Source organism: Salvelinus fontinalis, chromosome 35, assembly GCF_029448725.1.
Source record: "Salvelinus fontinalis isolate EN_2023a chromosome 35, ASM2944872v1, whole genome shotgun sequence".
In the NCBI taxonomy this organism is placed as follows: Eukaryota; Metazoa; Chordata; class Actinopteri; order Salmoniformes; family Salmonidae; genus Salvelinus; species Salvelinus fontinalis.
Window position 1 is genome coordinate 42,303,492 of NC_074699.1, and position 16,160 is coordinate 42,319,651.

General features: G+C 51.7%; 2 protein-coding genes across 2 annotated transcripts in view; both read left to right on the top strand.

Moving 5' to 3' along the window:
* The first annotated feature begins 253 nt into the window (after window positions 1-253).
* On the top strand, window positions 254-8,713 carry LOC129834953 (uncharacterized). Its single transcript, XM_055900322.1, has 4 exons — window positions 254-382; window positions 4,999-5,155; window positions 6,389-6,826; window positions 8,709-8,713. The coding sequence occupies exons 1-4, from the start codon at window positions 254-256 to the stop codon at window positions 8,711-8,713; spliced, it is 729 nt and encodes a 242-aa protein (XP_055756297.1).
* Window positions 8,714-12,306: 3,593 nt separating this feature from the next.
* LOC129834954 (long-chain fatty acid transport protein 2-like) overlaps window positions 12,307-16,160 on the top strand; it is a 21,623-nt gene continuing 17,769 nt past the window's right edge. Inside the window, exon 1 of the mRNA XM_055900323.1 lies at window positions 12,307-12,328. Coding sequence (XP_055756298.1) covers window positions 12,307-12,328 — 22 coding nt within the window. The remainder of the gene's footprint in view (window positions 12,329-16,160) is intronic.

Here is a 16,160-nt window from a genome sequence, read left to right on the forward strand (position 1 = left end):
TGCTTCATGTAAAAAATAAAAAAAATCGGAGAGAGGAAATCTGTTTCCTGGTTAGGGGGGGTGGGGGGGTGGGGGGAACATCTATTATTCATGCTTAGTGTTAGGGAAACTGGAGAGAACGTTTAGCATTGCGATTTATAAAGAGGGAGAAAAAGACCTCCAGAAGATATCAGTGGAGAGATACCGAATGACAGTCGTCCAGGTATTGGTAAAGCACTTGAGCTAGAGGGATTGGCTGAAGTGGGGCTGAAGCATGGGCTGTGCTTCAAGCATTCATATCTCCGATAGGGTGGTCTATCAAAGTGGAAAGGAATCAGACGATTCCCAGCAGACCAATACCACTCCTGCCCCAGGACTTCTGATCAAACCCAACACTGTCAAGGTGAGACACACACAGGCCACTCTTCTTGGAGACACACACACACACACACACACACACACACACACACACACACACACACACACACACACACACACACACACACACACACACACACACACACAGTCTCTCCTTATGTGTTAAGGAGATACTTCCTTCTACAGTACCATCCAATGTATTTCTGATTCAGCGATGTGAGGATGTTGAAATGGGTGCTGTATGGCATAATGTGGCCATCAAACCTTGTCATGTGCAGTATCCACCTCCTTTTCTGCCTTCCTTTCGGAGAAGTGGATTAGGCGTCAGTCAAATGTATGACCTCGGTGACCCACGCCCCCTCCCTCCACACAGCGCAGGTCGTGGGGTCATACAGAGAGTATTGTTCAGTCTTCCATAACACTATATAGACCGTAAGGCCTAGCCAGGCAGGCAGGCAGCATGGAGGACATACATCTCCTACCACGTCACAGTTTCCCCGGCTATTTTCTCTCATGAATAGATGGCATTTGTTTACAGCTTGTGGTTATTTCATATCCAGCCAACTCTGTGTGTGTGTGTGTGTGGGAGTAGTTGAAATTCAATCTAACAAGCAGTACAGCATTTTTACAGTTGCATACTGACACATATTGGCCTACAGTATTTTAAACGGGTAATGTTTTCAAATAAAATAGCAGAATGTTATTTGAACCCTGTAAAAATAACAGGTGGACTCCTGTCATGTAGAAGCCCTACACTTCCAGTATGATGATGACGTGTGTGTGTGTGTGTGTGTGCGTGCGCTTGGCAGTACTGTAGTTGATGATAAAGTGTTTGTGTGTGTGTGTGCATAGTGCTTGGCAGTACTGTAGTTGTGTAAATGAAGATACAGTAAACATTACCATGGCCGTTGTTTGATTGAATATTCCCTGTAATCATAATTGGACCGTCATCTTCATTCACATTAATGCATGTGGACATGGCCGTTGGGGCTGTAGTGTAGAATGTATTCACTCTGACGTTCGTGTTATTTACTACACGTCCAGGATGGTAAAGCCACGTCATCGGTCTGTTGGGTCATAAACCAACAAACAGAGACATGTCATCTAATGTGGTCCTGATTTGAAATCTATCAGGACTTTTCTGCCCACACACACAGTTTGATCTGGACATAGAGTACATCCAACTCACAATGTTGATACAGACATGTCATCTAATGTGATAAAAATCACATGACTTTAATCACATCACAATGTCATCTTTTATCTAGGATATAGTACAGTATGTAGGCCTGTCTTGCAACACCAACCACAGCAGGTGTAGAGGCAGTATGTAGGCCTGTCCAACCACAGTATCTGTAGAGGCAGTATGTAGACCTGTCCAACCACAGTATGTGTAGAGGCAGTATGTAGACCTGTCCAACCACAGTATGTGTAGAGGCAGTATGTAGACCTGTCCAACCACAGTATGTGTAGAGGCAGTATGTAGACCTGTCCAACCACAGCAGGTGTAGAGGCAGTATGTAGGCCTGTCCAACCACAGCAGGTGTAGAGGCAGTATGTAGGCCTGTCCAACCACAGCAGGTGTAGAGGCAGTATGTAGGCCTGTCCAACCACAGCAGGTGTAGAGGCAGTATGTAGGCCTGTCCAACCACAGCAGGTGTAGAGGCAGTATGTTGGCCTGTCCAACCACAGCAGGTGTAGAGGCAGTATGTAGACCTGTCCAACCACAGCAGGTGTAGAGGCAGTATGTAGACCTGTCCAACCACAGCAGGTGTAGAGGCAGTATGTAGGGCCGTCCAACCACAGTAGGTGTAGAGGCAGTATGTAGACCTGTCCAACCACAGTAGGTGTAGAGGCAGTATGTAGACCTGTCCAACCACAGTATGTGTAGAGGCAGTATGTAGACCTGTCCAACCACAGTATGTGTAGAGGCAGTATTTAGACCTGTCCAACCACAGTATGTGTAGAGGCAGTATGTAGACCTGTCCAACCACAGTATGTGTAGAGGCAGTATGTAGACCTGTCCAACCACAGTATGTGTAGAGGCAGTATGTAGACCTGTCCAACCACAGTATGTGTAGAGGCAGTATGTAGACCTGTCCAACCACAGTATGTGTAGAGGCAGTATGTAGACCTGTCCAACCACAGTATGTGTAGAGGCAGTATGTAGACCTGTCCAACCACAGTATGTGTAGAGGCAGTATGTAGACCTGTCCAACCACAGTATGTGTAGAGGCAGTATGTAGACCTGTCCAACCACAGTATGTGTAGAGGCAGTATGTAGACCTGTCCAACCACAGTATGTGTAGAGGCAGTATGTAGACCTGTCCAACCACAGTATGTGTAGAGGCAGTATGTAGACCTGTCCCACCACAGTATGTGTAGAGGCAGTATGTAGACCTGTCCCACCACAGTATGTGTAGAGGCAGTATGTAGACCTGTCCAACCACAGTATGTGTAGAGGCAGTATGTAGACCTGTCCAACCACAGTATGTGTAGAGGCAGTATGTAGACCTGTCCAACCACAGTATGTGTAGAGGCAGTATGTAGACCTGTCCAACCACAGTATGTGTAGAGGCAGTATGTAGACCTGTCCAACCACAGTATGTGTAGAGGCAGTATGTAGACCTGTCCAACCACAGTATGTGTAGAGGCAGTATGTAGACCTGTCCAACCACAGTATGTGTAGAGGCAGTATGCTGCGGTTCTGTCCCCAGTACTACGTAGGGAGCCCTGACCTGGTACTGGGACGTACGTAGGGAGGCCTGACCTGGTACTGGAACGTACGTAGGGAGGCCTGACCTGGTACTGGGCCGTACGTAGGGAGGCCTGACCTGGTACTGGGCCGTACGTAGGGAGGCCTGACCTGGTACTGGGCCGTACGTAGGGAGGCCTGACCTGGTACTGGGCCGTACGTAGGGAGGCCTGACCTGGTACTGGGCCGTACGTAGGGAGCCCTGACCTGGTACTGGGCCGTACGTAGGGAGGCCTGACCTGGTACTGGGCCGTACGTAGGGAGCCCTGACCTGGTACTGGGCCGTACGTAGGGAGCCCTGACCTGGTACTGGGCCGTACGTAGGGAGGCCTGACCTGGTACTGGGCCGTACGTAGGGAGCCCTGACCTGGTACTGGGCCGTACGTAGGGAGGCCTGACCTGGTACTGGGCCGTACGTAGGGAGCACTGACCTGGTACTGGGCAGTACGTAGGGAGCCCTGACCTGGTACTGGGACACAACCGCAGCAGACGTACAGACAGTTTTAACACCAGAGAATAATGGCATTGATTCATATTTAATTATTTTATTTAACTAGGCAAGTCAGTTAAGAACTAATTCTTATTCTCACGTTAATTTACAATGACGGCCTACATCGGCCAAACCCGGACGTCGCTGGGCCATTTCAAGCGGTCCCATGTGCTGTGCAAATGAACACACCAGTGGAGGCTGCTGAGTGGAGGACGGCTCATAATAACGGCTGGAACGGAGCGAATGGCATCAAACATATGGAAACCATGTGTTTTGATGTATTTGATACCATTCCACTGATTCCGCTCCAGTCATTACCACGAGCCTGTCCTCCCTGATTAAGGTGCCACCAACCTCCTGTGGGACACAGTGTGCTACTTTATAAATCTTCTTTGTGATCATTCAGAGGACCTGAAGTGCACCATGTCCCAGGCACGCCTCTCCCTGCCCCTCTAGCCCTCCTACCCAGGCCTGGGTCCTGTTCATTAGTGCGCACTGTAGCTAAATGCGTTGCAACTGAACGGAAAATGAAGTGTTTCATTGGAAAACTTCAGGTAGGTCCGTCCTTCCCTGATTCAGTCTGTTGTCTTGGTGACTAGTGAAGAAGACCCTGGTCATCAGACCAGACGGCCGAACCACCCCAGTCAGGCCAGACGGCAGACTGATCTATCTGATCAGGTTTCAGAGGAGGAGTGCTGATCTATCTGATCAGGTTTCAGAGGAGAAGTGCTGATCTAGGATCAGGTTTCAGAGGAGGAGTGCTGATCTAGGATCAGGTTTCAGAGGAGGAGTGCTGATCTAGGATCAGGTTTCAGAGGAGGAGTGCTGATGTTGAATCAGTTTAGCCTTTTAGATCACAATGAAAGAGAACCTGGACAGAACTGATCCTAGATCAGCACATCTAGTCCAATAGGATTGATACATACAGTCCTAGAGCCCTTTAGGCCCTGTTTAAAACGAGTTCACTATGTAGTGAATAGGATGCTATGTGATAGGCAGACGGAGATGTGATGTCATATGGGCCCTGGTCAAAAGTTGTGCAGTAGAGCAGTGTTTTTCACCTCCAGTCCTCCAGTACCCCCCAACAGCCCTCCTCCAGTACCCCCCAACAGCCCTCCTCCAGTACCCCCCCCAACAGCCCACCTCCAGTCCTCCAGTGCCCCCCCAACAGCCCACCTCCAGTCCTCCAGTGCCCCCCCAACAGCCCACCTCCAGTACCCTCCAACAGCCCACCTCCAGTACCCTCCAACAGCCCTCCTCCAGTACCCCCCCCAACAGCCCTCCTCCAGTACCCCCCAACAGCCCTCCTCCAGTACCCCCCCCCCAACAGCCCACCTCCAGTCCTCCAGTGCCCCCCCAACAGCCCACCTCCAGTCCTCCAGTGCCCCCCCAACAGCCCACCTCCAGTACTCCAGTACCCCCCAACAGCCCTCCTCCAGTGCCTCCCCAACAGCCCACCTCCAGTACTCCAGTACCCCCCCAACAGCCCTCCTCCAGTACCCCCCAACAGCCCTCCTCCAGTGCCTCCCCAACAGCCCACCTCCAGTACTCCAGTACCCCCCAACAGCCCTCCGCCAGTACCCCCCCCAACAGCCCACCTCCAGTACGCCAGTACCCCCCAACAGCCCTCCTCCAGTACCCCCCCCAACAGCCCTCCTCCAGTACCCCCCAACAGCCCACCTCCAGTACTCCAGTACCCCCCCCCAACAGCCCTCCTCCAGTGCCCCCCCAACAGCCCTCCTCCAGTCCTCCAGTGCCCCCCCAACAGCCCTCCTCCAGTACTCCAGTACCCCCCCCCAACAGCCCTCCTCCAGTACCCCCCCAACAGCCCTCCTCCAGTCCTCCAGTACCCCCCCAACAGCCCTCCTCCAGTGCCCCCCCAACAGCCCACCTCCAGTACTCCAGTACCCCCCAACAGCCCACCTCCAGTACTCCAGTACCCCCCAACAGCCCTCCTCCAGTGCCTCCCCAACAGCCCACCTCCAGTACTCCAGTACCCCCCCAACAGCCCTCCTCCAGTCCTCCAGTACCCCCCAACAGCCCTCCTCCAGTACCCCCCCCAACAGCCCTCCTCCAGTCCTCCAGTACCCCCCAACAGCCCTCCTCCAGTACCCCCCCCAACAGCCCTCCTCCAGTCCTCCAGTACCCCCCAACAGCCCTCCTCCAGTACCCCCCCAACAGCCCTCCTCCAGTGCCCCCCCAACAGCCCTCCTCCAGTACCCCCCCTAACAGCCCTCCTCCAGTACCCCCCAACAGCCCTCCTCCAGTGCCCCCCCAACAGCCCTCCTCCAGTCCTCCAGTACACCCCCAACAGCCCACCTCCAGTACTCCAGTACCCCCCCCAACAGCCCTCCTCCAGTGCCCCCCCAACAGCCCACCTCCAGTACTCCAGTGCCCCCCCAACAGCCCACCTCCAGTCCTCCAGTACCCCCCCAACAGCCCTCCTCCAGTGCCCCCCCAACAGCCCTCCTCCAGTCCTCCAGTACCCCCCCAACAGCCCTCCTCCAGTGCCCCCCCAACAGCCCTCCTCCAGTCCTCCAGTACACCCCCAACAGCCCACCTCCAGTACTCCAGTACCCCCCCCAACAGCCCTCCTCCAGTGCCCCCCCAACAGCCCACCTCCAGTACTCCGGTGCCCCCCCAACAGCCCACCTCCAGTCCTCCAGTACCCCCCCAACAGCCCTCCTCCAGTGCCCCCCCAACAGCCCTCCTCCAGTCCTCCAGTACCCCCCAACAGCCCTCCTCCAGTACCCCCCCAACAGCCCTCCTCCAATACCCCCCAACAGCCCACCTCCAGTGCCCCCCCAACAGCCCACCTCCAGTGCCCCCCCAACAGCCCTCCTCCAGTACCCCCCAACAGCCCACCTCCAGTTCCCCCCCAACAGCCCTCCTCCAGTGCCCCCCCAACAGCCCACCTCCAGTGCCCCCCCAACAGCCCTCCTCCAGTATCCCCCAACAGCCCACCTCCAGTCCTCCAGTACCCCCCAACAGCCCACCTCCAGTGCCCCCCCAACAGCCCACCTCCAGTGCCCCCCCAACAGCCCACCTCCAGTGCCCCCCCAACAGCCCACCTCCAGTGCCCCCCCAACAGCCCTCCTCCAGTACCCCCCAACAGCCCACCTCCAGTGCCCCCCCAACAGCCCTCCTCCAGTACCCCCCAACAGCCCACCTCCAGTGCCCCCCCAACAGCCCACCTCCAGTGCCCCCCCAACAGCCCACCTCCAGTACCCCCCAACAGCCCACCTCCAGTCCTCCAGTGCCCCCCCAACAGCCCTCCTCCAGTACCCCCCAACAGCCCTCCTCCAGTACCCCCCCAACAGCCCTCCTCCAGTACCCCCCCAACAGCCCTCCTCCAGTACCCCCCCAACAGCCCTCCTCCAGTACCCCCCCAACAGCCCACCTCCAGTCCTCCAGTGCCCCCCCAACAGCCCACCTCCAGTACCCCCCAACAGCCCACCTCCAGTGCCCCCCCCAACAGCCCACCTCCAGTGCCCCCCCAACAGCCCTCCTCCAGTGCCCCCCCAACAGCCCACCTCCAGTGCCCCCCCAACAGCCCTCCTCCAGTACCCCCCAACAGCCCTCCTCCAGTGCCCCCCCAACAGCCCTCCTCCAGTACCCCCCAACAGCCCTCCTCCAGTGCCCCCCCAACAGCCCTCCTCCAGTGCCCCCCCAACAGCCCACCTCCAGTACTCCAGTACCCCCCCCCAACAGCCCTCCTCCAGTACTGGAGTTGGGCTGTTGGGGGTACTGGAGTTGGGCTGTTGGGGGGGCACTGGAGGAGGGCTGTTGGGGGGGCACTGGAGGAGGGCTGTTGGGGGTACTGGAGGAGGGCTGTTGGGGGGTACTGGAGTTGGGGAAACACTAGAGAATAGTATGTCATTTAAGCCGTAGTCAGAGATGTCCATGTCTGCCTGCTGTTTCAGATGGATGTTGTCTATATTAATCTGTTCTGGAACTGCTGTACTGGCCCCTACTGTCTGTCTGCTGCGTTATCAGTCCGGCTTCTTCACCACACACACACACACACACACACAGACAGACAGACAGACAGACAGACAGACAGACAGACAGACAGACAGACAGACAGACAGACAGACAGACAGACAGACAGACAGACAGACAGACAGACAGACCCTCAGACCCTCAGACCCTCAGACCCTCAGACCCTCAGACCCTCAGACAGACAGACTGACCCTCAGACAGACAGACTGACCCTCAGACAGACAGACTGACCCTCAGACCCTCAGACCCTCAGACAGACAGACTGACCCTCAGACAGACAGACTGACCCTCAGACAGACAGACTGACCCTCAGACCCTCAGACCCTCAGACAGACAGACTGACCCTCAGACAGACAGACTGACCCTCAGACAGACAGACTGACCCTCAGACAGACAGACTGACCCTCAGACAGACAGACAGACTGACCCTCAGACAGACAGACTGACCCTCAGACAGACAGACTGACCCTCAGACAGACAGACTGACCCTCAGACAGACAGACAGACTGACCCTCAGACAGACAGACAGACTGACCCTCAGACAGACAGACAGACTGACCCTCAGACAGACAGACAGACTGACCCTCAGACAGACAGACAGACTGACCCTCAGACAGACAGACAGACTGACCCTCAGACAGACAGACAGACTGACCCTCAGACAGACAGACAGACTGACCCTCAGACAGACAGACAGACTGACCCTCAGACAGACAGACAGACTGACCCTCAGACAGACAGACAGACTGACCCTCAGACAGACAGACAGACTGACCCTCAGACAGACAGACAGACTGACCCTCAGACAGACAGACTGACACTTACTTACTTACTTACTTACTTACTTACTTACTTACTTACTTACTTACTTACTTACTTACTTACTTTGATTTGTTTATTTATTAGGAACCCTGCAAATAGAACGTAGGCCAGAGTAGTATCATACCAAAGTTAACTACGTGGCTAATTTCCATCTGTAGCCTTCCATCTGTAGAGTAGGCCCACCACAGTCCATATGATATCTGTAACCTTCCATCTGTCATCTGTAGAGTAGGCCCACCACAGTCCATATGATATCTGTAACCTTCCATCTGTCATCTGTAGAGTAGGCCCACCACAGTCCATATGATATCTGTAACCTTCCATCTGTCATCTGTAGAGTAGGCCCACCACAGTCCATATGATATCTGTAACCTTCCATCTGTCATCTGTAGAGTAGGCCCACCACAGTCCATATGATATCTGTAACCTTCCATCTGTGACGTCCACGGAGACGGTCCCTGTGACGTCCACGGAGACGGTCCCTGTGGCGTCCACGGTCCCTGTGGCGTCCACGGTCCCTGTGGCGTCCACGGTCCCTGTGGCGTCCACGGTCCCTGTGGCGTCCACGGTCCCTGTGGCGTCCACGGAGACGGTCCCTGTGGCGTCCACGGTCCCTGTGGCGTCCACGGTCCCTGTGGCGTCCACGGTCCCTGTGGCGTCCACGGAGACGGTCCCTGTGGCGTCCACGGTCCCTGTGGCGTCCACGGTCCCTGTGGCGTCCACGGAGACGGTCCCTGTGGCGTCCACGGTCCCTGTGGCGTCCACGGAGACGTTCCCTGTGGCGTCCACGGTCCCTGTGGCGTCCACGGTCCCTGTGGCGTCCACGGAGACGGTCCCTGTGACGTCCACGGTCCCTGTGACGTCCACGGAGACGTTCCCTGTGGCGTCCACGGTCCCTGTGGCGTCCACGGTCCCTGTGGCGTCCACGGAGACGGTCCCTGTGACGTCCACGGTCCCTGTGACGTCCACGGAGACGGTCCCTGTGGCGTCCAGGCATATTCTTGCATTACGCAGCCGTTATAATATTAAAGGGATTTTAACTAGTGTTAGCACAATGACTGGAAGTCTACAGGAACAGCTAGCATGCTAGCTTTAAAATAAATATTGCGAAAATGTCGTACTAAACTGTGGGCTTTTCCCTGTACACTTCTGACTGCTCCTAGGAACTTGTGTTTTGAAGAAGCAGGGTGCACAGGGCTCACAGGCGACAAACACCGTGCACTAAGCGTGATCACGTAGTTAACAATGAATGTATTGATCTGTACAGTATCAGGTGCCTTTAGCCTAAGGTAGGACTCGTCCCCAACATGAAAGGCTTGTAGGTTTTCTGTAGGCACAGTCATGAGTCGGGTCTAGAGTGTTTCCTGCAGGTCTCACATGGTCAGGAGGGAGAAACTCCGGGGGGGGCCCCTGTAGACATTGTGACTTGTGAGCAGCTGACAGAGAAACTTGTTAGGTTATGTTGTGGCCTAGGAGCGTAAACTCCTCAGTCATGGGATTAGCCCTACATGGCACCCTATGTAGTGCACTACTTTTAACCAGAGCACTATGGGGCCTTGTCTGAAGTAGTGCACTAAATGGGGAATATGGTGTCTGTTGGGACACGGATATGGTTCGAACCCGCTGAAGTAAATGATAAGCACTATAGCCCTGAATCCTGTTGTGGTTCTCAGTATGTGCCAGGCCTCCTCCTTTTTCCCTTTAAAGGCCCACTCCTGAATTTAAAAAAACAACCAACAACAACAAAAAGCAGCCCCGCCACTTGGCTAGCTGTAAAGCTGGGTGATGATCAGCGATTCTAGGTCTATATCCTGTCCAGTTGTACAGTGTAGGTCTCTCTCTCTCTTTCCTTGAAGCCTACAATAGAGCTGCTCTATCAGGGCTCAAAACTGCGACCAAAACACGACCCCTTGACTTGACAGTGCAACACCAATTTGTTTAATTTGTTGCTAGGGTGCCAGTGCAAAAATAATGTTGGTCATGTTTTTGGTCTCTGGTTCACATTTTTGCTTTTTTTTTTATTATCAAGATTTATTCCAACAGCAATGGGTATGCAAACCAGGTATTCAACGAGTTTGGTCCGAAGTCCTGTTTGAATCTTTGAATTACGCAATTCATTCATCATGCACTGTTGTGTGAAGATTGTTAAAGGCTTTCCCCCAAAAAATCTGCCCAAGTAAATATTGACTCCAAAGTAGGTCTACAGTCCATTCAGAAAGTATTCAAAACCTTTTGACTTTTTCCATATTTTGTTACTTCATATCCTTATTCTAAAATGGATTAAAAACAAATATTCTCATCAATCTACACACTACCCCGTAATAACAAAGTGGAAACAGTTTAAAAAATAAATGTGTTCAAATTTATAAAAACAGAAATACCTTAATTACATAAGTTTAGTCACATTGTTTCTGACACCTTTACCAGAACCCCACAGTTCTTACCTTTCTAACAGTACTACGCGTGTGTTTGTAGGACTTCGTTTTGAAACTGAAATGTACTTTGTGAGGATAATATACAATATTTTGCATCATTTAGTAAATGACACCAGAGAGGGTCAGAGTTTAACAGAGCAAGTACACCGTCCAATTTTGTATTGTATTTTTGTTTGTTCCCAGACCTCAAATGTAGTCTCCTGATGTGGTTTAAGCATTGTTGTGGACTAGAAAATATGGATGTTTAAAAAAACAATTTTTTAGTAAAAACCTGAAAATAGTAACTCAGAAACCGGGGGAAAATAAAACCGTGAAAACGGATTTTGCCAATAGATTAAAGTGATTTTATAGGGCCCTACACCTTCAGTGACTGTTCAAAATCACTGACAATAACACCCTTTTTGAGAAGTTTTTTTTTCTCCATTCAATCAAACAATGTAAATATGATATTGTCAAGTTAAATTGTAATTATTTGTTTTATGAAGGGTACGTCATTATAGTCTACTTGCTCAGCCTACAAATTAAAGATGGCAACATGTAAATGATGAGTGCATCATCCTCTTTCCACTTCCAAATGTCCCTGAATGTCAAGCCCTGTAAAGGAATGCTAATTTAAAAGATCGGTAGTCATTTATTAGTCTGCCTCTGGATGGAATCCAGGCACATTATGAGACACAAGTTAGGTCATTATTGGTGTGACCAGATCATACTGGTGTCATCAACTGAAAAAGTTGGTCTAGTCTAGAGACCTGACTAGAGTCCACATCTTCATAGTCAGTCTTGAAGTCTACAATAGACCTCCTCTATAGTCCATAGATTATAGTCAGCTGTAACTGTAAATAGTAAAACAAGGCTTTGCGTGAACCCTGAATAGAGAACCTGAATGGGGAAGTCTCTTCCGGACACGGTAGACTCCTCCTCCTCATCACTCTATAGATGTAATATAGAGAGACAGCATGTCAACCTGGAGGCCCTGCATGACCCCAATACATTCATGAACGACACCATGTCCGGGCCACTAGATTTTTGTCCAACTGTATCAACCGGTCCAGGTGAGGGGGGGGGGGGAGTTGTACCGTGGTGTGTTTCATATGCAGCCACGGAGTGGTGGCCCCCATAGGCTGTTCACTGTGCTTTGATGAATGAACAGCAAGCTTGACTAGTTCAGAAAAGGTGTCTGACTGAATAAAAGTCCATGTCATATGGCCTTGCCATTCATAAATCATACCAGGTAGTTATACGTACATGGTATTGCATCCGGACAATTAAATTAAACATCTCCTCCTTGTATGTTTGATATAAAGTCCATCAGAACATCCCAGACAGGGACGTTGAGTGACTCGTCGGTAGCCTACCGAATCCCATCGGCAAGAGAGCTGTTCATTCGGCTCCCTAATTTGCATACTGGTAGTTGTTTTTTGGGGCGATTTATCTGCAGATAAATGATGAAAGCATTTGAGGAAGAAGGTGAATCCTCCTCACTGCAGTCGGCAGGCTAGTGGAGTGAGAGCCTCACTCTGGGTCCAAAATATGATCAAAGAAAACAGATTGAATTGTTTTAAATGTACTGATATGGTATCGTCAAAGATATTGATTTTATAGGTCTATTGATTTTAATCAAAGTGTCCACAATGGAGTAGTGAACTGTTGCTTTGTGTGTAGTAAAGCCCATGTTAAACACCTGCTTCAATCATACCTGTATTCCAGATAGCTGAGAGAAAGGCCTCTTAAAGGAAGCTTGAAGCCTGTGGAGGTCAGCAGACTCTTACTGTATTCGTTTAAAGGTCCATTCTGTCAAATGTTTGTCCCCCCCTATGTTTTATATATTATTGTACAACAGCTGATGAAACTAACACTGTAAACACACAAACAATGGATCAGTGTTATTACCAGATAATTGCTGGTTGAAAATATAATATAACCCGAGGCCATCAAAACAGAGTTTGTCTGCAACAACCAATCAGAACACCAGCCCAGTTTGTCTGCAACAACCAATCAGAACACCAGCCCAGTTTGTCTGCAACAACCAATCAGAACACCAGCCCAGTTTGTCTGCAACAACCAATCAGAACACCAGCCCAGTTTGTCTGCAACAACCAATCAGAACACCAGCCCAGTTTGTCTGCAACAACCAATCAGAACAGCAGCCCAGCTCAGGGGATCTTTACTGACTACTTGTTCTATTTGGCCGGCTACGCTGTGTGCCTGTGGAAAACAGTGATTAGTGACGGTCGTTCAGAGACGTTAGCAGAGCTGTACAGATGTCAGAGAGTTGGTTTGAAGTCTCTCCTCTGGCACCACAACCACTACCTTATTACACTATGACCATATCAAGAACACTGGTCCTGTCTCACCAATTACACAAGGTGTGTGTGTGTGTGTGTGTGTGTGTGTGTGTGTGTGTGTGTGTGTGTGTGTGTGTGTGTGTGTGTGTGTGTGATATATAAAATATAAAAACACACAGCTAGCTCCAACAGGCTACAAATCTGTTAAATCGTCTTCTGATTAGGGCTCGGGATGGCCAAGGACCTCACAAACCCAGCTATACTGTGCTGGCCTGGTACTTCTCACCAAACCCAGCTGTACTGTGCTGGCCTGGTACTTCTCACCAAACCCAGCTGTACTGTTCTGGCCTGGTACTTCTCACCAAACCCAGCTGTACTGTTCTGGCCTGGTACTTCTCACCAAACCCAGCTGTACTGTGCTGGCCTGGTACTTCTCACCAAACCCAGCTGTACTGTGCTGGCCTGGTACTTCTCACCAAACCCAGCGGTACTGTTCTGGTCTGGTACTTCTCACAAACGCAGCTATACTGTGCTGGCCTGGTACTTCTCACCAAACCCAGCTGTACTGTTCTGGCCTGGTACTTCTCACAAACCCAGCTGTACTGTTCTGGCCTGGTACTTCTCACCAAACCCAGCTGTACTGTTCTAGCCTGGTACTTCTCACAAACCCAGCTGTACTGTTCTAGCCTGGTACTTCTCACAAACCCAGCTGTACTGTTCTAGCCTGGTACTTCTCACAAACCCAGCTGTACTGTTCTAGCCTGGTACTTCTCACCAACCCAGCTGTACTGTTCTAGCCTGGTACTTCTCACAAACCCAGCTGTACTGTTCTGGCCTGGTACTTCTCACAAACCCAGCTGTACTGTTCTAGCCTGGTACTTCTCACAAACCCAGCTGTACTGTTCTAGCCTGGTACTTCTCACCAACCCAGCTGTACTGTTCTAGCCTGGTACTTCTCACAAACCCAGCTGTACTGTTCTAGCCTGGTACTTCTCACAAACCCAGCTGTACTGTTCTGGTCTGGTACTTCTCACCAACCCAGCTGTACTGTGCTGGCCTGGTACTTCTCACAAACCCAGCTGTACTGTGCTGGCCTGGTACTTCTCACAAACCCAGCTGTACTGTGTTGGCCTGGTACTTCTCACAAACCCAGCTGTACTGTTCTGGTCTGGTACTTCTCACCAACCCAGCTGTACTGTGCTGGCCTGGTACTTCTCACAAACCCAGCTGTACTGTGCTGGCCTGGTACTTCTCACAAACCCAGCTGTACTGTTCTGGTCTGGTACTTCTCACCAACCCAGCTGTACTGTGCTGGCCTGGTACTTCTCACCAACCCAGCTGTACTGTTCTGGCCTGGTACTTCTCACAAACCCAGCTGTACTGTTCTGGTCTGGTACTTCTCACAAACCCAGCTGTACTGTGCTGGCCTGGTACTTCTCACCAAACCCAGCTGTACTGTGCTGGCCTGGTACTTCTCACCAAACCCAGCTGTACTGTTCTAGCCTGGTACTTCTCACAAACCCAGCTGTACTGTTCTGGCCTGGTACTTCTCACCAAAACCAGCTGTACTGTGCTGGCATGGTACTTCTCACCAAACCCAGCTGTACTGTGCTGGCCTGGTACTTCTCACCAAACCCAGCTGTACTGTTCTGGCCTGGTACTTCTCACCAAACCCAGCTATACTGTGCTGGCCTGGTACTTCTCACCAAACCCAGCTATACTGTGCTGGCCTGGTACTTCTCACCAAACCCAGCTATACTGTGCTGGTCTGGTACTTCTCACCAAACGCAGCTGTACTGTGCTGGTCTGGTACTTCTCACCAAACCCAGCTGTACTGTGCTGGTCTGGTACTTCTCACCAAACCCAGCTGTACTGTGCTGGCCTGGTACTTCTCACCAAACCCAGCTGTACTGTGCTGGTCTGGTACTTCTCACCAAACCCAGCTGTACTGTGCTGGTCTGGTACTTCTCACCAAACCCAGCTGTACTGTGCTGGTCTGGTACTTCTCACCAAACCCAGCTGTACTGTGCTGGCCTGGTACTTCTCACCAAACCCAGCTGTACTGTTCTGGCCTGGTACTTCTCACCAAACCCAGCTGTACTGTTCTAGCCTGGTACTTCTCACCAAACCCAGCTGTACTGTTCTAGCCTGGTACTTCTCACCAAACCCAGCTGTACTGTGCTGGCCTGGTACTTCTCACCAAACCCAGCTGTACTGTGCTGGCCTGGTACTTCTCACCAAACCCAGCTGTACTGTTCTGGCCTGGTACTTCTCACCAAACCCAGCTGTACTGTTCTAGCCTGGTACTTCTCACCAAACCCAGCTGTACTGTTCTAGCCTGGTACTTCTCACCAAACCCAGCTGTACTGTGCTGGCCTGGTACTTCTCACCAAACCCAGCTGTACTGTGCTGGCCTGGTACTTCTCACCAAACCCAGCTGTACTGTGCTGGTCTGGTACTTCTCACCAAACCCAGCTGTACTGTGCTGGCCTGGTACTTCTCACCAAACCCAGCTGTACTGTGCTGGTCTGGTACTTCTCACCAAACCCAGCGGTACTGTGCTGGTCTGGTACTTCTCACCAAACCCAGCTGTACTGTTCTGGCCTGGTACTTCTCACCAAACCCAGCTGTACTGTTCTAGCCTGGTACTTCTCACCAAACCCAGCTGTACTGTTCTAGCCTGGTACTTCTCACCAAACCCAGCTGTACTGTGCTGGTCTGGTACTTCTCACCAAACCCAGCTGTACTGTGCTGGTCTGGTACTTCTCACCAAACCCAGCTGTACTGTGCTGGTCTGGTACTTCTCACCAAACCCAGCTGTACTGTGCTGGCCTGGTACTTCTCACCAAACCCAGCTGTACTGTGCTGGCCTGGTACTTCTCACCAAACCCAGCTGTACTGTGCTGGCCTCGTTCCCCTCCACTGTATTGGCTGGAATCCTGCTGGATGGGACGATGTGAAAAGAAAACATCCGACCCAGTTCAGTACGGTTTAGGTTGGCCTTAGTGTGTGTT